The sequence below is a fragment of the Oenanthe melanoleuca genome, chromosome 4, assembly GCF_029582105.1.
Source record: "Oenanthe melanoleuca isolate GR-GAL-2019-014 chromosome 4, OMel1.0, whole genome shotgun sequence".
Taxonomy (NCBI): domain Eukaryota; kingdom Metazoa; phylum Chordata; class Aves; order Passeriformes; family Muscicapidae; genus Oenanthe; species Oenanthe melanoleuca.
In genome coordinates this window covers 27840477-27861349 of record NC_079337.1, presented here as the reverse complement: position 1 = coordinate 27861349, position 20873 = coordinate 27840477, and the positions used below count along the sequence as shown (strand labels likewise).

The following is a 20873-nucleotide window of genomic DNA, read 5'->3' as shown; positions in this document are numbered from 1 at the left end:
TGCACAGACAAAACAAAGTGCTTTGACAGTATGACCTTGAAGTGGTAAAGCACGTGAGGTGCAGTTGATCTGTATGTGGACCTTAACTCAGCAATTTCCCAAGTTTCAGCCACTCACCTTGATGTGAAGCACTCAAGCAATTCTAATGCTAATTTTGTCAGGTTTGTGGTTTACACTTCTCTCAAGTACATACAAATGGGTCAGTGCCAATAATAAGCAGGCAAGGAACTGTACATCATTAAGCAGGGCTCCCAGGTCAGTTGATTAAACTTCACTTCTTTAATCATGTGAATAGACTTGAAGTTTGGGACTAGGAGGGGAGAAAGCTGTGCTTGGATGTTGGTCATACAATGATCACAAGAACACTGAGAAGGTACTGCTGGTAATTCTGTGCCTTCTAACACATCTCCTTTGAGCACTAAGCCATGTTAGCAAATTCCATGGTTGCTGCACATTGGAGATGCCTTTCTGGCCTATTGAAACCCAGTGACCAGGCCCAGGAAGAGACCCAGATGAACCAAGCAGGCAGTGAACCAGAAGGTAAAAAGGCAGTAGCACAGGACTACCAATATTCAACTCACAGGAACTGCAATGGGAAAGCATTAGGCAGGTGCCAAAGAAGTGAAATTTGTTTGCTTAGAATATGCTTTGAAGTGGAATTTTCTGACCTCCCTAGAGCAGTTATCTGCACACAGGAAGGTTCCAGGTCTTGCTGTTTATGGGACAAAAGGGACATCACGAAAACAAAAGATGTCTTATCAACCGCTTAAAAGCAAATGAAATTACGTGATGTGAAGGGAATGACTACACTGCAACCTTAAAACCACAAGTTAAATGAAGGTTAAACATTTGCACTCAGTGGCCCCCTGTTCCCTAGCCTCAGGAAGGAGCTGAGATTCCTCTTTTGCAGAACTTCATGTTGGAATCCCAGTCAGCAGAACTCTACAAAAAATAAGTTCTACATAAAACCATTATTTACCTCCTCTGCTTCTGGTAATAATTTAAGAAATTCGTGTAGCAGTTCAGAACCATAGGGCTGACTTCTTCCATTATAAATATCTTCAATGATGGATTCGGCAGACCTTGAAAAACAATTGAGCACACATATTTCTAACACTTGCAGGGAGAAGAGTTACACAGATTGAAAAAAACATGCCTGGGCTCTCAACAGAGTTAGTGGATACATCAGTGTCCATAGCAGCACTGCTCTGACACCATTTTCAGTGATGCCTTTACCGAAGGGCAGCATTATTAGCAATAAAATAGCTCAGTCTTGAAAAAGTTGCTCACGTTGCCCCTTTCTAATTGTTTATAAAGAGAGAAAGCCAGTGAAAGGCAGTTCACAGACAGTGTTACATGAGGTCAAAGGGCTTCCCTTAACCACACCTGAAAACTCACTTCAACTGGTTAACATCAGCAAACTCTAAATGCTTGATGCTAAGTCATAAACGTACTCAAAACTAAACATATTAGAAAACAAATTATGTCAAATTACTTCTGAGAAAACTCCATAAAACTGCAAACTCCATGAAGAACAGAGAGCAATGCATATATTTTATGAAAACTACAAAGAATTCTTACTTTTTGAATTGTTTGAGAAATATCCCAATGTTCATACTTCGTTTTGCATCCAAAATGGAAACCTGAGAGACAAAGCAAGAGAGATTAATCTAACAATACCTAAGAAAATAGCATATAATGCAGATACATTTCTTAAATAGCTATGGATAACTGTTAGCACCAAATCCCATGCCAAATAAATATAGGATCACTTCTTATCAACAAAGCTCATATACTACAAAATTAGTTTTTACCAGGGAAATATATAGCACACTCACATCACCCTTCTCCAAGTAAAGCAAAAAATTCCATAGCCACATATAATGAAGGAAGGAATCAATACTTCTATTTCATTACAAAGTAAAAACATTCTTCTTGCTTATTTCATAACCCTGCAGTTGCAAAATGCTGCTTATCAGGTAATACTCTATATTATATTTGAAGGCCCCAAGGTTAGTGAACACCACACTTCAAAAACCATGTAAACTCAGAGGTTTTACGACAAACGTGAGGATGGGATTTCTAAGTAGAGGTCAGGTGCACTACTGATTTAATTCATGCCAACTAACAGTCACAGTGATTCAGGGGAAGATATATAAGTTGATCTTGAAGCAACCCTGAAACACATAATGCTCAAATCCGTTTGCTTACCTAGAAGCAAACAGAAATCCATAATAAAATAACAGTCTAACCCAGCTTTGTATTTCAAAGTTGGTTTGCTGTATCATCTTACATGTACAATTCTGAAGATTAGGTAGAGGGGAAAAAAACAAAAACCAAACAACCCCACAACAGTTTCCCCTGATTTTGTAAAAAAATTTTAAAATCAAAGTGCCTCTTTTATACTAGTTTTAATTCCCATAACAGCATACAACTTTAAACCTGAAAGGTTTGCCCTGTTTTTAGCACATTGTGCCCTTAAGGTTAAAATTTTACCACAGCTATTTTGGTGATAATGGCTACAAAAGTAATGAGATTTACAACAAGAGAATTATTTCATCTTAACAGTTCCACCTGACTGCTACAATAAAAGAGCTCAGTACACATAGATGTTCAAGACTACTGTTGGACTTGTATGCTGTTTGTGGTTTTGACAACTGGAAAGGCGTTTTGACCTTTGTGACAGTGCTCAGATTAGAAGTAGATATATAAATGCAGCATTGGCATTATCATGGAATTAAATTAGCCAGCAGTCAGCTGGTGACAGTGAAAATATAGGCATGATTAATGGGCTATCCTCAACATACATACACCCAGGAGACAGCCTCTTTGTCTGCTGAAAGTAGTGAGTCATATTGAAAAGTTTTCTGAAATTCTGGAACTTCCCCTCTTCTGAAATCAGTAAAGACTAGGAAACACAGGAAATATCAGCATATTATTTTTAATTAGATGGTTGGTAGCCCAAAGCCCTTCAGTTTTAGCATATGCAGAGATAAGGGGACAGATTGTGGTTTATTCTCCTGTATCTCAAGAGTTGCGGGGCCCCCAACAGATCACTAAGGAAAAGCCCATTAACACAGGACAGGTTCATCTATCTCTCCCCCTGTAGTATCTTATCTTTTCCAAATGTTTTACTGCAGGGACCTCTCACTGACCTCTCTAGCTGTAGCTCCAGTCTCTATTGCTCCAGTCACTCCTAATTCTCTGATTTCTCTGTCCTAGTTTAAGCCTTTAATCTTTACCATAATTTGGCTCTTGGATTGTTTGGGTTTTTTAAGCATATTCAGAGTTAATCTTGTGTACATTTTTTAAATCACAGGCAGTAACTGTAACAAGGAGACTGATCATCAGCTGAGCAAACCTTTGTTTTCCATGGCGCAACTCAGATTTACAGTACAACCTCAAACAAATTATGTAATTTTTTAGTATCTTCCCTTGAAGAAAAACAACAAATGGGAACATATACAGCTGCATTTGTCTTATCAGCACAACAACAAAAAATACCACAGCTTTCTTAAGTACCAGGATTTTACATACATTTCTTGTTCGGCATATGACTGTACTCTATTTTTCCTCTGATTTCTTGTTTAACCACACAATTAGAACAAGTCTCGCTTTTTGGTCAATCTTTGCTTGGTGTCTAATTCAACTTACCAAAAGTGTTTGAAACTCCTGTCATTACATAACTACCTTCAAGGAGTTTCCAGATGGGAGCACAAGGAGGAAAAAAGAGGAACCTGATAGATATCCCATAAATACCAGCTCCTATTCCTTGCACACAAGCACACTATCTTCCATCTCACATTGAGTTGCATATTAGATTCATAACCTCAGCCTGAACATCTGTTCACAATGTCTACTCTTCTCCACTGAGATTTCGTTTGATTTCCTTCATGCAACCATCTGCTGTTGCTTTTTACCCTTTGAACATTACAACGGCTTTTTCTAAATTCTGCTAAGTCAGTTCCTGTCTTCTTTTCACACCATCAACACTGCTGATGGCACAACACTTTCAGGTCTTTGTTTGCCATTTAAAGAAGTTTTGAAATGCTCTCCCACCAGTAATACCTCTGGACTTCTTGAGTCAAAAAAGTTACACTGGACTATAACCGAGAGTTGAGAACAGGCATTCCTAGTACCACTGGGATGCCCTATAGCAAAAAAGCCTCTCATATGGTTTCTTATTATTTACTTCTGATAAATTCAGGAGAGCTTTCTCCATTCTCACCCTCCACTCTCTGAAACTGGGAATACAACAATTCTCTCAGATACTTTCCACCATCTCCACACCTGCACTTTGCAAGCCCATGCAAAACATCACAGGTCACGCGCACTTGCCACCTCTGTGTTATAAACAGTGCAATCTCTAAAGGTTAGGAAGGATATAAATAACTTCCCATTTCAACTTCCACTTCACATTACAACACACTAACCATCACTCCATGCCTGGAGTCATTATACAGCAGAGCGAACCTAGCAGCTTACTAAAGAGCTGTCCCCACTCTGTGTCATCCTCCCATGTCATGCTCCTAGCCTGCTCTTTCCCTTAGGCAGGCACTGGTACTCAACTCATTTGGTTGTTGCTGTTAGTTGTTCTCTGGATTAATAGGTTGAATCAGCTCTCAAGAAGGTAGAATGAACATCAGAGCCAGCACAGAGAAAACAGAGAGGGCATGTCTAGGAGACGGGCCAAGAGGCATCCAGTTCACTCCTTCCATTTTCCTTCTCTCTCCCTCTTCTCTGTCCCCTCGTACAGGTTCTGGAATTCACTGCATCCTTTTGCAGTCATCAAGTCATCAAAACTCACTCGAAGAGCAGCAACTACTCCAGCAGAAAACAAATGAAAAACCCCACAGCACTGTGCTGAACTGCTTACTTAAATATGTTTACAGAGGGTGCAACAGGTATATTACATTCTTCAATAACTGTCCAGAGCCAGTGGACAGGTGGGGTGAGGTTAGAGACAGGAGCAGAGGCATAGTTTGAAGGAGAAATCAAGATTAGCTCCTCTGGCTGACAAGAAGATGTTTTGCCTACTCCGCTGCCAGGCTAACTATAGCCTGGATGAGTACCTGATGTGCCACACTGGGACACCACTGAAGGATGGGGAAAGTAAATTGGCGTGTAAACCTAACCTTGCACCCCCTATTTTTCAGAGCCTCAAATTACATGGAACCATAGGGAAAATTAAGCCTTTCGTCAAGGAAACATGTTAATTAATCTCCTTGGTGTTTGGTTAGGCATTGTTTACAAAACGGAAAGCATTTGCTGTAGGAGTTTGACTCAAGCTTCAAAAGGGATTTCTGTTATAATGATGATATTACATCTAAACTCCCTGTATAAATCACTGTTGAGTGAGGAATTAAAAGGACATGCAATGTTGTAGGCTCCTACATGTGTAGAACTTTTACCAAAACTGCTCATGATTTACCAATCAACAGTGATCTCTGGCAAAGGTATGAAACCCCAAATCTCCTCCATAGTCTGTAGGGCAGTGCCCTCAACAATGGCTGAAGAGTAACTCTTCACCACTTCCACTGATGCTACACCATTGCACCAAGAGGGACCCCATAGGGACAACAGAGCACTCTCTGGCCCTGCTCTTCCACACAGCACTTTGGACACATGGTTTTTTCAGATTTGAATCCAAGTAAAAGTTGAGTTTGTGCACTTGAAGTTGTCTTGAAAATTTACTGCTGACATACTAAGCCAACTAGCCTAATTCCACTATGTAAACTTCTAAGAACATTTCTCATTGCTAGACCATAAAGCACTGTCTAAAATGAACACTTTCACACAAAAGGAACAGAGGTACTGAAACATAATATGTTTTGCCCACCTGCCACTGGCTGGCCAGCAACAAAGGCACACACAGAACTAAAGCTCCCTCAGCCCCACACTAACATGCTGTCCACAAGGTCACATTGATTCTGCGCACCTCAGCCTGTCCCCAGCTCCCGTCAGCCACTATAGGTTTTACCAGAGTGAGCTGAGGATAACTATCCCGCATTGAAACAAGTGATGGCAGCTGACAGCACCAGTCACAGGAGTCACAAACAAGGCCTGTGCTCCTATCTCTAGCCCCTTGATCATGCCTGCAATAAGGTGAAGCACATGAGCTGCTGTGCATCTGTACTTCCGCACTTCCAATAACACACAGCTCCTTAGGATTATCTCCTTCCCTCCTTGCTAAGCAGATAGAACTGCAAAGTCCATTAACACATAAGAAATTGCTCACCACTGTCTGACACACTGCTGCAGCACGGTTGACAAAGCATAGTGAGTGAGTGGAACATTTTGTCACTTAAGTGGCATCATTCAGAAGCAAGTCCTGTTGCCTCACCACTTGCCACATGCGAAGTCACCACAAGAGCCCTGAACCAGCGTGGACAGGGATCAAGCAGTGAAAAATGCACTGCACCACCATACCAGCTCCAGACAGATGCACAAAAACTATAATTTTTAGCAAGGCACGGTTTTGTTTCCAAGGCATTGTATCTTGGTGAATCCCTGGTTTTTGCAGGCCTTTGATTTTCATCTCCACCACTGAATGAGTTCTGGAGCACACTGGGGTTTTCTCTGACCTACCTACTGCACACTATGGTCCACATTCAGTTTATGAAACTTATTGTAATATTTACTAGAACTAGGTCTTTACACATCAGTCCTGAAAGGGGGAGCTTCTATGGAAATGCAGGAGGCCAGAGCTCTGTATGTCTGTACTCGGCACAGGAAGTCCACTCACCACACTCCTGATTCGCACATGAACATAGCCTGAAAACACTGTAGAAGTTAATCACTACCTCTGATGATGGCCCCAATTACTACTTCCCGATGTCAGGGTTTCAGAGGCTACAATACACATGCCTTTTTAAACCTTTAATTTCAATATGTACAACACGTATGCTATCAGCGCATTAGTTTCTCATCTTGTCCCTTCTGATCTTATTTTGACATCTCCTGAATCCTGCAAGATATCAGCCATTTCATGTTCCTATTTTCTCACTAAAAATCGATGCATTGTTACATATCTTAATCCCATGCCCTCTCTATTTTGTTTACAAGCTAACACGTATGTAGACACACACTAGTGATTAGATCTGCATTTCAGCCCTCCAATTACTTCAGAGAAAGATCACTTGAGACAATTAAATTCAGACTTCATGAAGCAGCTGTCTATAAATGAGGATTTAAGAACTAGTAAAGCTATTTATCAGTTCCCTGGAGAGTGTCTGAACCTGAGAGTACTCGGTATAGAGCACTCCTAGCCACCAGAACAGGAATTAGTGGCAACCTTGGGACCTTCTTGGAAGAATATCTTCATGTCCAGAAAAAGCAGGGAAAACGAAGTAAAGTTTTTCTTAGCAGGAAAGTCATGTTTTTGAAAGTGGAAACTTTAAAATTATCAAATAACAAATATGCTTAATCACTATATTATTCTATAACTCTGTGGCCATACTGGCACTTCCCTTCCTCATGACTCTAGGATACTGTGGGCATATAAAGCACTAACCCTTGCAAATAGGACTCTCTTCTCTCCGGCCTAGTACATGTTTGCATCACAGACATAGAGGAAGAGTTGAAGAGACAATACAATTGTCTTCCCCACTGGAAACTCATGGGCTATCCAACATGAGTAAATACAGATGCTTTCAGCTCTCTCCACTTATTCATATTTATTTTAACAGGTGATCAAATCACAGCACTTAGCAAGTTAAAATAATAAAACACAGTTAGCTCTTTGAAAAATAAGCGCCACTAAGAACAAAGGGTTTATGCTTCCCATCATTCCCTGCTCCTTTGAACCAAGACAAATTTGCCATAAGGATGAAACATGACAGAGAAAAAGGCAAGGCAGAATTCACATCAACTCCTATAGCATTTTGTAAAAAAGATTTTACTTTAATTCTTACCTCCTCTTTAGTCTCTTTAAATGAAGACTTTAAAGTTCGGTTTCGAGAGTCCTGGGGTTTGGCTTCTTCCTGCTGCCCAAAAAGTTCCTCAATTGTCTTCGTATCAATTTGATACTGTGGTCTTGCAGCAATTGTCCAGATATTGTTTTTACCACGGACTTGCTCCTCAGGGATAGTTTTCCAGAAAAAGCTCCGCATTCGTTTTTTTTTGCCGTGGCCATCATGACCATTTACCAACTGTGGAGGCAGAGGTACATTTGGGCCAGGCAGTGGAGGAGGTGGTGGTGGTGGGGGCAGCATTCCCGGGGGAAGCGGAGGAGCTGGGGGAGCCCCTGTGAGAGGACATGGAGCAGGGGGCAGTGATGCTGCAGGCTGAGAAAGTTGAGATGTGGTCGTCGTATCCTCAGTCATTAATCCCGTTGCAACTGGAATAGCCCCATTTTCTTTATCATTGACCAGGGAGAGACAATTCATAACATGCATTTTACAGTCTCTCCAAAGGGGAGAGTGTTACTTCCTTGGATGGGTTTGAAACATTGAACAGTCAGCGGGGCAGTCACTGGGATCACGCCCTCTCAAACCCTATCTGGCAGTACTGGCAGCAGAAGAGGGGATTGTACCATCTCCACAACCTGTGACAAAGGACAATAGGGACACTCAAAATACAGACACTGGACATTGTCCCTTGCACTGAAAAGACACCAAAACTAAGGTACAACAGCTATCAAGTTTTCAATCCAGAAGAAGGGAAATTTAGTGAATCAAAAGTCTTTCACAGGGCAATTTTTTGATATTTAACCACACCAAGATTTCAAACAGCTTTAGATGTTTAGATTTCAAGAACATATATAAATCAAGAATACCTCTAAATCACCGACAATAAGTACCAAAACTACCTATTAATCTCTTTTCAGTGCAGTTTTGTAAGACAATATATTTATCTCAAATTATTAAAACAAGTATTATTCCACTGCTAATTTCAGATATGCTTTTAAAGCTGACTGCACACAGTACTAACTATGGTACTGGATTAATTGCAGCGAACAGACTCTGTTTGAATCCTCTAAACTCATGGTTCAAATCCAAACTGCATTAAAATAGCTAAAAATTTGCTGATGATTTAACAGTCTAGCCTAGTGCAGTATCTTTTTTTTCCTTTGTATTTTTCACACAATTGTCAATAAGGGCAAAAATAATATGCAGTCCCTAAAGTCTCTGTTTGCTGAGCATGAACTTAAAAGTATTATTGGTCTGGCTGCACTACCCCCCAAAACACACTTGGAAAAGAAAGACCACAGTTTGATTAAGTTGTCCTTTATAATTTACTTCAGCATCTAGGTTAACAGTGTCAGTTCAATAACAAAGAGAGAGAGAAAGCACAGAGAAGCTAGTAGTAACAGGACCCTACACATCCTATGCATTGCACATATGCAAAGCTTTAAATACTTCAGGAATTTTTTACCTCTAGATTATCTCATAAAACAACAGGAATCACAATGGGTTTTAGCACTTTTCTTATACTGTCACCTTCTAAATAAAAATGCTGCTATTAGCAGCAAACCTTCAGGTAAGAGCATGACTTCCACAAACACCACACTTTTGATAAGCCAAATCTCTTGAAACATATTTAATTCATAGGTCTCAGAGAAATCAAATTAAGTGTTTCAATGAGGAATCTCATGATTTTGTGGAAATTTGGAAGCCATCTAAAAAAAATATTTGGGAATTTACAAGAAAAAAAATTTAAAAATTCAAAGATGCCACACAATACAAAATTAGATTGGAGACAGACAGCCCCTGAGCAAAACTCATTCTCAGGAAAACTTAACAGAAAAAGCTCAAGCAATGCACTGGCACAAGAACAACATCAAATCAGAAATTCAGCAGTGACTTAGTAGCACATCTCCTCAGCAGGGTTCACATGGAGCTAACAGCAACCCAGATCAATTTGACATCGTACAATACTGATGAAAAAACGTCACTATTTTTGCCAGAGACCCATCACTAGACTATACATGAACAAACAGACCCAAGTCACAGAAAAAAGCCTTAGGGCAAATTCTCTTGGTCTGCAAGGACTCAGTCACTCACAACTTCACCGAAATCAATGGAAAACAACACAAAATCATGCACTGCACTTTTTCTTCTCAAAACCTTCCTCAGGTAGCAATGAATTCCTCTCTCCTGCTTCAGGTTTTCTCATCTCATGCCTTACACTATCTGGGAGTTTACAAGAATAGAAAACATAGATAAAAACCTCTATGAGCTTTAAATCACAGACATGATGGAAAATATTTTAATGGCATGGTAAAAAGGAGAGAAGCTACAAAGAAAGTGGATCAGGATAGACTCTTTCAAATTTAAGTCAGCATTAATATCCAGCTGCTATTATAGGGCTCTTTATGTTCACACCTCTCCTCCCAAATTCATGATCATAGAAGCAGAGAGGCACAAAAAAGCAGATGCAAGGTGGTGAAAAGAGATTACCCACTCAAAGCAATTAAGTGTTGCATTAATTTAAAGAAATACTCAACTAGGAAAAACACTTTTCCTCCCTACTACTTACTTAAAAATGAAAAATGTATTAGCTAATTTTCCAGCATCACAAAGGAGTATTCAACATTATTATTTTCTAACTTGGGTTCCCATACATTCACAAAAAAAAAAAAAAAAAAAAAAAAAAAAAAAAAAAAAAAAAAAAAAAAAAAAAAAAAAAAAGAAAGAGACATAGACTGACCGACCATGCCCAAGCAACATTCAAGAACCTCATTTTGAGACTTTTGATAAATCCATATGCTTTAGGAAAAACAGAATCAAATCCTAATGGAACAGAGTTGTAGGAGATTAATTATCTGAGTCCCAATGTTAACACACAGGAGTGAAAAACAACTGATCTCAGACCTGAGCGCTTCTGAGCTACACTCCTATTGAAAGGAGTGGAAAAGGCACAGGGAAAAAAACCATCCCAAGCTACATGTAAAGATAGATACAACAGGAAAAACTGTTTTTAATCCAACAAACCCCATGCTTTATATGAGGTAACAGCCAGAACTGGGAAAGGGGAAGAACCAGCATTTGGAAGGAAGGCATAAAAGAAAAGGCACAGCATAAAGGCTGGCATTCATCTTTGTTTTCTGACAGATAAGCAGGATCCAGGTGATAGGGGATGGTGGTCTCGAGTTACCAGACACCAGGAGAAGGGTCAAAATTCCCTTCTCATGCTGCCTCTCTGGAGGAGCGGATCAAAGCTGTTCCCAGCAGAGGCTCCCACCACTACCGTGGGTGGGAGAGGAGAGAAGCTGGCAGCCAGGACAGGTTATGGGCTGCTTGCTGGTATCAGCAGGTGCCTCTGAGCAGGAAGTACAGCAAGAGGAGGTGGGGAACAATGCAACCATTCCAACTGTGAAGTACAGATTACCAAGACACACTGGGACTGGGATGCGTAACAGAAGCCAAGCAAAATTTTAACTCCTAAGGAGTCTCTCCACACTTTTTAAAGGATTAAAGGGAAAAAAAATAGACCAAAGAACAATCGTTTAAGATACCTCATTGTTGCACGTTTGTTATCCAAAACAGCCAGAGAAGCACCAAAGCTCCAAAGTAATGTCTTTACTGCACATTTTAATTGTGTTCATGTTTGGCATAAAAGAAATATTTTATTTCTTTGTCTCATTCATTGTTTTAGCCAAGCTAATCTAACTTGGAAATGCAATTTTAAAATTAGAGGGTGGGGGCAACTTTCTCCTCAGGTAAGAGAAACACTCTAAAGCAATTCGTTTCCTGCAAAAAAGGCAGCTGACACTGAGACAGACATGGACTGTGTTAGCATACACAAATTAACAGGTGAAGTGCACGACATACTTGAAGGGCATTTCATAATTCATACTGCAAGACATGACTCTCTTTAATTCACACCTTATGTTCTCCCCTACCCACGTTTCTGTATCAGGTGCCCTTCTAGCTCTCATGGGAACAACGCCGAGCCCAACCACAGCACCTGGGCGTCTGTGTCTCAACTGCAACCCTACAAAGAGACAAAGGGAGCAACTACTGCAGGCAGAGAAGCTGCAAACGCCGATAACCTGTCCCTGATCCTATCAAAACCTGAGGGATACAAAGAACATGCAGCTCACGCTATTCAGCGACTTCGCACTTCCCCTCACAATGCATCCCACGAAAGTCCAGTGCGGCACTGCGTCCCTGCCAGCCGGCCTGGGCCAGGCAAGGACCGGACGGGACTTGGCCGGGGGGCTCGACTCCAGCTACTTTTTGTCCGGGCTCCCAGGTGCCGCGATCGCCCCGCCGCAGGAAAAGTGCTCCCATGGGAGCACCCCTCAGCCTCACCGCCGTGTTCTCCGACCGGACCAGGTGTCTGGCTGAACTGTCCCTTGGGGGCCCTGCCGCCTGGACCACCCGAGGGGCCACGACAGATCCTTACTCCGGAATTCTCTTTCACCGACGTCGCAGGCCACGGGGCGCCGCGGAGGACGCTGGCGGTCTCGGCTACGCCCGAGGTAACACCGCGTTCCCCGCCCTCCGGCTCCTGCCGGACGCCAGCGCCCCGAGACGTGCCCCGGCCCGGCGGGTGCGGCGCGGCCCGGCGGGAGCGGCGCGACCCCGCTGTACCCTGCAGGACGTGGCGGGGCCAGCGCTCACCCCGCCAGAGAAAGCCGGGGGGCCCGGGACAGCGCCCGCCCCGCCGCCCGAGAGGAGCGGCGGCAGCGGCTCTCCCGTCGTGGCAGAGGTCGGCCGGGACCGAGATCCCGCGGGGAGGGGAGCCCGTTTCCCCGGGAGCTCTCCCTCCTCCTACGCCTCGGGAAGGCGGCGAAGAACCTGACCGGCCGCGACCCCCGGCGGCGCTGAGTCCCCGACCGGCCCGGGGGTCCCCGCGACCCCCGCTCACCTCGGCGCCCGCGGGAGCACGCGGCGCAGCCTGGTCCAGTACCGCCGCCGCCTCCTCCCATCGCGCCCGGCCCGGCCGCACCGCCGGAGCGCGGGGCGGGGCAGCGCAAGCGCGGCCGGGCGGGGCCGCGGCCGGTGACGGTGGCAGCACCGGGAGCGGCCCAGCGGCCTCGATTCCCCGTGCCCGGCTCGTGCCACCGAAAAGCCCGTGCGGGACGAGAGCGACTCGCGACCCACCGCGGGTGCCGCGGCGAGCGGAGATGAGCAGTGGCGCCTCTGGGGGCACTGGGTCTAAGCCAGCTCCGGCTGAGCTGATCCACCGACACATTCATCCATCCATCATTGCCCGCATGCTGTCACTGCACTCACAGCAACTATTTCTATAGAAACAGGACAGCAGTGCTACCAGCAGCGCGCCCAGCTGGAAGGAACGGGCTCCTCTCCACGGCTGAAGCCTTCCGCCCTCTGCCCACGCTCCCGAGCAAGCGCATCCCTCGGTTCATCCCACATCCCTCACCAGGTGCTCCCCACCGGCTCAACCCTGCAAGCTCTGAGGAAGCAGGCAAGACAGACCCTTTGTGACTCCAAAGTGGACGGTGTGAGAGAAGTGCAGACGAATTTAAGATGTGATCATAGCCCTGAGTTACAATGCTCCAGGCAGCAGCATATGAGAGTTGTGGATATCCAAAAGCCAAAGTACCATTCATTGATAAGACAGCAAATATATACAAATGTTTCTAAAATATTTTATCAAGAGATCAAATCCTTTTCCTAAAAAAACCCCAACACTTTCCCAGGAAGAGTAAAGTTGAAGAACCTCACTCAAGTTAATTAATAATCAGCCCACATACCCCAACACTACTTTTTACATAAGGCAAATTCCAAAGGCAGAAACAGAAACTTGCCCTTTCCTGAGAAAGGAGGGAGGGAGGAAGAAGAAACCTTATTTCCAGTCTTGCTTAATAGGTCACTAGAACTTCTAAGCTGAGCACAGGAGAGAAAAAATAACATCTTGGCACAACCAGGGGTGGGAAGGCAGGAGCAGCAGGACAAAATAATGTCTTACCTGAGTGTGTAGGGCCGCACCAGTGCTATTTACTTTGCTCAGGTGTTGGGAGGCAGGAATCAGAGGAAGAGTGGGAGCCCAGGTGGCCTCCTCTGGCCCCAGGCCTGGGGCCCAGGCCCATGGTCACTGAGATTACACCATTCCTACTCACAGTTCTGCAGCCAGAGATCTGACCTAATGGTCTGGCAAGATAGCCTGCTTGAGTCACTTCAATTTTAAAAAGTAATATTAGAACAAAAGGAAAATGTAAGGAATGTAATGCCAGAACCCAATCATTTAAGCTGAAAATTCACTGAGTGAAAATAGTTCAATTGCAGTAAAAGGCAATTCCCATCACAGCACACATCTCCGCTTGACAGAATTAACAGCAGCTGGAGTGGACACGTTCAGCTTTGAGCCAGTGTGGACATTCCTCGAGAGTGTCAGGTCAGCCCTGAGGTCATCAGCAAGGAAGCGCTTTGCCACTTGGACTGTGACTGCTTGTGCTGGAGCCAAAGGAACATGTTTTCATTGCTGCCAGTCATGAGCACAAATGTTCTCTTGAAAAGATGGAAAGAGCAGGCCAAACAAGAGACTTGCATAATGGCATTGTATTAAAAAAGTCAGAACCCAAACAGGACAGCAGAGGAGCCAGTCCAGATGTTAAGTTAAACTCTTCACTCTTCCTTACCCTGTGGGTTTGTTCTCCCTTAACTTTTCCAAAACATGTCAGCAAATTAATTTTAAGTTTTTAGCTGATTCTTTTCACCTAAATATGTAACACTCAACAGGCAAATATTTTGCCCACATGGCTTAAATTAATCTGAGTTATGAACAACTGAAAACAGGTCCTTACAGTAGGAAGTATTAGGCAACTTTAATAATAGGTAGATCAAGCAGCCCCACCTATAATAAACAACAAATGCAACTCCCTAGAATAGATAGCATTTAGATGAGTTGGTATACTACAAAACCAAATCATACTGTTAAATTTTTAAGATTTCGAATTAATGAAATGCTCAAGACAGTTTTTGAGATGACAACTTTTTTTAAGGCATTTTTTTCCTTATGAGAAATAAAAAACCACCTTGTCTTCTTTAAGCTCTGCTTTTCTTCAGAGCACAGAGCTTCTAATTCTTTAGGCTGAACACAAATCTAATAACAGAAGAGATCTAATGGAAATAAAGCAATTTATACCATCTGAAAAAAGGCGTCAACTTCATTACAAGCCCTCAATTCTACAGAGTTTGGGCAAAAGGAGGAGAAAAATTTAATTGTGACTCTCCTGTGACATTAAAACCAAGTTATATTTGGGTTCAAAATTAAGCACTGTTAGGTAAGCTTTCAAAACAAAACCCTGCAATTAATTACCACCATCACATAAAACTAGCATGATGTGTACACACATGTAAGAAAGGCAAAACTGAATAGACAATACTAGTTTCTAGCATTATTTATCTCAAGTGCTTAAATTTACAGCCCTTAGTATTCTTTAAAAGGCAGCAAGATGTATAATTATTTAATTAGCATAGTAAGACACACTATTCGTTAAGTACTAGGAAAACACTGTTGATAGTTGAACTGCTCCTGACTGAACCAATGGATTTATGCTGCCATAAACAGCAAGAACAGGGAAAACCTGAACTAAAAAGTCTTTTCAGGTTTATTCTGTTCTATATCTGATCTCTGCACTTAATTAAGAAATGTTATCAGACAGCCACAGTGGGACCCATCTCAGTCCTACCAACCAATGTTACACAGGAACTCTGCAAAGATTCTTCTATCTTTCTGCTCCTCCTGGAATATTAAATACTCCTTTTCTTCCAGTAGCTATTCTCTTTAAAAGAGATTTTCCTCAAGAGCTAAGACTGAGCATATTTGGTCAGAAAACAAAATCTGTTCACCTACAGCCATTATAAAAAGTTGAATGCTCACTTTATGCTGAGAACAAGTACTTTAAAGAAATACACTACCAAGAGCAGACAGCACAGAATTGCTGCTGCTCCTGTTCCCTTCTTACACGTTTTTTTTTTTTTTAGAAAGCCAGCTGAAGTGTAAAAGGCAATGCTTCTGTCCCAGTACTCTCAGCCACATGAAACAAAGGATTTGCAAACCACAGACTGAGCTTTTCTGTCCAAGGCCATTGCAGTGCAAAGTTCATACACTGCTGCTCTGCACCCCAGAGTAGGGATCCTGATGAAAACAGGAGCACATCACTTTCCCTTTCCACTGCTTCTCCATCAATTTATGTCCTTCTCCAAGGCAGGCACAAGCCATTGTACCTGCTACTCCTACACTACAGGGTAAACTACTTCTTTTGCTCACTTCAAATTATTGCCATGATGACAGAAACATGTAAACAACCCCATCTTCCTGGCCATTTGGTTTCCACACAAGTCTCATGGAAATGAAGAGGAAGGACATTGGTGAAAACAGGTGTAGAGATGTGAACAAGAGCTGTCACAGACAGAGAACTCTGTTTTCTACATATTCCTACTTTAACAACAGAGCATCTGGAAAGAACACAAAGATGTCAAAGAACAACTAACAAGGCCAAATAGTAAGAAATGAAATAAATATAAACCAAGCAGCAGTCAAATCCTCTGTCTAATAAAGATCTAATTAAAAAAAACCCTTATCAATTTCACACCACTTAGCAACAAGTTGTTTGGTAATTTTAGGGTGGGAGCTACCACAAAATACAGTAAGATTCATAACTAATGTAAAAAATTTTGAGACTAGTACAACAACCCTTACACCAAGCATGCAACATGGAAAATATAACCAGACTGAAAAACCCTCCTGAAACATTATGACAATTACAGCTGAGGAATGCTAAATAATGATAATACCTTACACTTCTTGTACCACCACAACAAGGAACAAGAGTAGATAAGCAAAGCATAAAAAGTGACTATGCTCCCCATTCTGTTCAAAACATAGTTAAGACAAACATTTAGCTTTCCTTTAACATTACTTTGATCACGTTTTAAAGGACAGATAGACTAGAGATAAGGTTTTTGGGAAAACCAGTGTACTGAAGATTGAAAAAACCCTCTTATTTTAACGATGTTGGTGTGTTACTATACTCTGCTTATGTAGATCTCTTTCCAAATAAAAATACAGATACATTTTATAACCAGAAAAGTTCTTTGTAAGGGGCTTGTCAAAGCATGAAGTAGGCCAAAGAGCATTTTTAGAGCAGAAAACCTGTTTGTAGAATTCAGATGAACAAAATAACAGGAGCAACAAGTTTCAAACAAGCCAGCAGTAGAGATAATTTATGGTATGGTCACTGAGAATCAAAACCACTCCCCAGGTCTCTGGTACAGTAGCTACAACAGCATATCTGAAAATGTTACTAATTGCTTTGAGTTCTTCATCCTAAGAGACCTCACACAACACTGTAAGCATTAATGTAAAATTTTGTTAACAGAGATGAAATCTTTCCCAGACAAGTCTCTACTAGGTGGGTATGGCCTCCTCTACAAACAACAAAAAGACTCCATCCCAACAACTATCTACCTAGATAAAGGCCACATTACAACCTTAAGATACTTATAATGCTTTTTTGCGAGAATAAGAAAGCCTGAAACCATAATAACTTCCCACTGGGAACACTGAAGTGTCTTTTCTCTTACAGTCTCTTGAAACAAGTTTCTAAATTTGGTTAGATCTAAAAAGCTAATTTTAAATATGAGCTTGAATTATTTCATAAGCATATGCATTTGAGCAGTGACAGAGCAAGTTACAGTACTATAGCAGGCTACTATCAGTTTCATAACCTATTGATCAGCTGAACAGAGAACCCTCCTCACTGAGGCTACCCATTAGAACAATTTCTTTGATGAGCAAAATGAAAGTAATTCTTCCTTCCTCCTTGTCTCAGTTTGAAAGACTGGTATCTGCTAGGGAAGGCAGAAACCACTTCCCTCCAATTCTTATAATTTTGAAACTAAGGGGCTCTCAGGCAAAAATATGGGGATAAGAATAACAGTTCGTTACTAATATGTATAACAAGGCAAACAAAACACCAGCTATGGAATTAATAACAAGCAGAACAGGAACCCAGTTCCATCCTCTCAGCCGCAGGCACGTTCCCGTTGGTGCAGTTCCCGTCACAGCCGGCAGGGAGCGCTGGTGGCTCCCTGGCGGGCAGGGCAGGTGCGATGATTCCCCCGTGGCTGCAGGGGGCGCTGTGGCGCGAGCTCGGGGAGCACGTGGTAATGGCGGCTGTGTCCAAGGCGGGAAGGGATGGAAAAGAGAAGCTTTGCTTCAGGAACCCTGGAGGAGCGTCAGTCCCGGTGCTCCAGCAGGACTCTCGGGAACAGCAAGCTGAAATGGCAGGGCAGGGGTGCGGGGTCCAGAAGCAGAAGAAGAGGCAGCTCCTGGCTGGGTTATGGCTGTGGGAGCAGCGACTGTCTTCATCTGAAGCCAAGAGTGAGAGCAACTGCCCCCACTCTCCTTTAACCTATTTCTAATCTCATGGTATCACTGTTACCTCTGAGAGGAACTTCCAAAATCAGAGGAGTTTCCCCTCCTCCATCTCAAATACCCAGCCATCAGTGCTTCTTAGCAACTTAGTGGGAAAAAAATTCCATAGGTAACAAGGAAAGAAAATCTAACCTCCAACACCCCTGGTATTAAACAATACATGACAGGTTTTAGCAAGTAATCTCTTTGGTCCCACCTTTTCTTCCACATGAAGACACCAGCAGTTTTAAGCCATTGCAAAAGTTTGAGGGTTACACAATGCCACATCAGTCAGTCTTAAGGCAACTACAGATTCAAGTTCATTCTTACCATTTCTGACAGGTAAGTTCCTTCTGAGCAGCAGCAATCCTCAGCAGGAGACACATGAATGTGAGAGAGAAACCATGAGCACATGTTCCTTATGTACCTTTTTCCTATAGTGTTCTGAAAGTCAGTACTTGCGTTGTAGCCAGTGGTTTTGCATTCACCCCTGCAATAATGCATTTTCTGGCTCAACCCTACAGTCAACTCAGCTCACTTTCCTTGCACTGTCATACCACATTTGTGCCAGGATTCAGTGTAAGTCAATAAAAGTTCATAAGAATTGTAAATGAAATTTAATTTCCTTTAAAAGTGCAAGTAGAAAATCACATATATTTAAAGATTTGTTTCACTATGAATTCACTTTCCAGCTGAACTTGCTCACTGTTAAAACAGCACCATACCTAGCACTGTTTTCTGAGATATTCTTGGGCAGGGATAACAACTCACAAAAACAGGTCTAAGCTTTCACTTAGCTCCCCTTCTACTTTTAACCATCACAAGTCAAGAAAGTTTGACTGCAAACACGTTTAATAGGAATACAAAATTCACATAAGATATACATTCTAGAGAACGTAATTGAGCTATTTCAAGAGATTCTGACAGAACAAAACCATAAAGAAGGCTCTGTCAGGCCAAGAATTTAATGAGGAATTATTAAAATGTTTGATTTACAGTTACAGTTGTGTTAAGCACTGAAAACTTTAAGAATGTCAGCTGAAAGTCGTTTGAATGTACAGTACATACATAATACAATCCACACTGTTGTAAATAACATATTTGAAGCATTTCATTTTACTTAACATAACATAAAGCAACATAACGTGTGCAAATGAGGACTCCAATACATTGAATTTAAAATGTCTGTGATAAAATTGACATATAATTTTACATTTAAACACTACAGAAATGAAGAAATTAAAAATGTGTTCTCCATTTTACTCCCAATTACAGAAGTTTTTTAATTAAACAGAAAAAACATACTAGCTCAATTTCCTCTCAAAATCATACCTGCCCATGAAGTTTAACTAAAGCTTTAACTTGCTCTAACTGTACAATGGCATAGCATTTAGACAGTTGTCTTCCCCTTGTTGGGAACTGACAAACCTATTACATGAAAGGGTTCTTATATTAGGTACATTAGCTGAAAATATTACATTATAAAAAGGCACATACCTTTTTAGGTGATTTAAGGCTAGTATGGTATTTGTTTCATAGAGAGAGAAACATTTTAAATGAAATTAGTATATTTAATGGTTAGCCTCACTCAGCAAACCATTTGGTGCAAAGCAAAAATGTGCTCAGAAGCCTCAGACTGACAGTGATTCTTGCTTTAGTGTTCTTTTTTTTAACCCTTTGATGGAAAGGTACATTTTAAAAACAGGTATTTGCTGCAATTCCACTTGTCAATGAGCCATCTGCTACTGTTGCCTTATATGCAGATACCACATATAGGCCTTATATTATTCATCTGCAAAACATTCTTTTAACTTTCTCCTTTTAAAAAAAGTCATATGAAAATTACTAAAGATGTTTTCTATATTCATCTAGAAAATACCAGATGTTGGTACAAATCATGTAAATCTCCATTTGGAAATATTTTGACTAGCCACCAAAATACCAGAAATCACAAGCATAATTTGTCAGTGCAAATCTATAGTAGTTTTGTTTCCCTTCCCTCTTTCCCTCCCCCATCCCAGTTACAGAAAAAAACAGACCTTTACATACAAAAGGAGTGCTCTATATTTGAAATTACAGAAATTACTTTAGTTACCTAAAAGTCACCCACTTTCCTATCAAATTCAGTTTTACAGTATTATAAAAGGGGAAAAAATTTAAAGCTGTCTGTTCAAGAATCAGTACAACAGTCCTGCAACCCAACCCTTAATTATTCTCAGATTTAAAGAATTTTAGGTTAACATTGGGTCCTCTTCTATGATTCGATTACTGTTCTTCAAGCCAGGACGGGCCATCTGCGCCAGGAGTTTTCAATTTGATGTGGAACTGTTTAAGTGTCTGTTCAAGCTGCTTTTGATTGCCAGCAAAGTATGCTGCAATGGCATTGTGGAACAGAACAAGCTGATTGTGCAATACCTTCACCTGCAGGCAAGGAGAGAATTAAGAGGAGGAGGTTCATGTTAACATCATCACAGGTCAGTTATAAAGAAACAGGTGTATTTAAAATGCTCAAACTTCCTACAGATTTATTTAACAAAAGC

The 20873-nt window shown here is 41.8% G+C and overlaps 2 protein-coding genes across 9 annotated transcripts in view; both read right to left on the bottom strand.

The window, feature by feature from the left end:
• FHDC1 (FH2 domain containing 1) overlaps positions 1-12918 on the bottom strand; it is a 35637-nt gene extending 22719 nt beyond the window's left edge. The window contains exons 1-4 of the mRNA XM_056490719.1: positions 12817-12918; positions 7914-8545; positions 1582-1643; positions 980-1082 (exon numbers count right to left, since the gene is read on the bottom strand). Of these exons, the coding sequence (XP_056346694.1) occupies positions 980-1082; positions 1582-1643; positions 7914-8396 (648 nt within the window). The 5' untranslated portion in view covers positions 8397-8545; positions 12817-12918. The remainder of the gene's footprint in view (positions 1-979; positions 1083-1581; positions 1644-7913; positions 8546-12816) is intronic.
• A 6249-nt stretch (positions 12919-19167) lies between these two features.
• The window catches only part of ARFIP1 (ADP ribosylation factor interacting protein 1), a 41456-nt gene continuing 39750 nt past the window's right edge, over positions 19168-20873 (bottom strand). For all 8 annotated transcript variants that reach the window (XM_056490710.1, XM_056490711.1, XM_056490713.1 and 5 more), the window contains one exon: positions 19168-20754. In XM_056490710.1, coding sequence (XP_056346685.1) covers positions 20599-20754 — 156 coding nt within the window. In that variant the 3' untranslated portion in view covers positions 19168-20598. The remainder of the gene's footprint in view (positions 20755-20873) is intronic.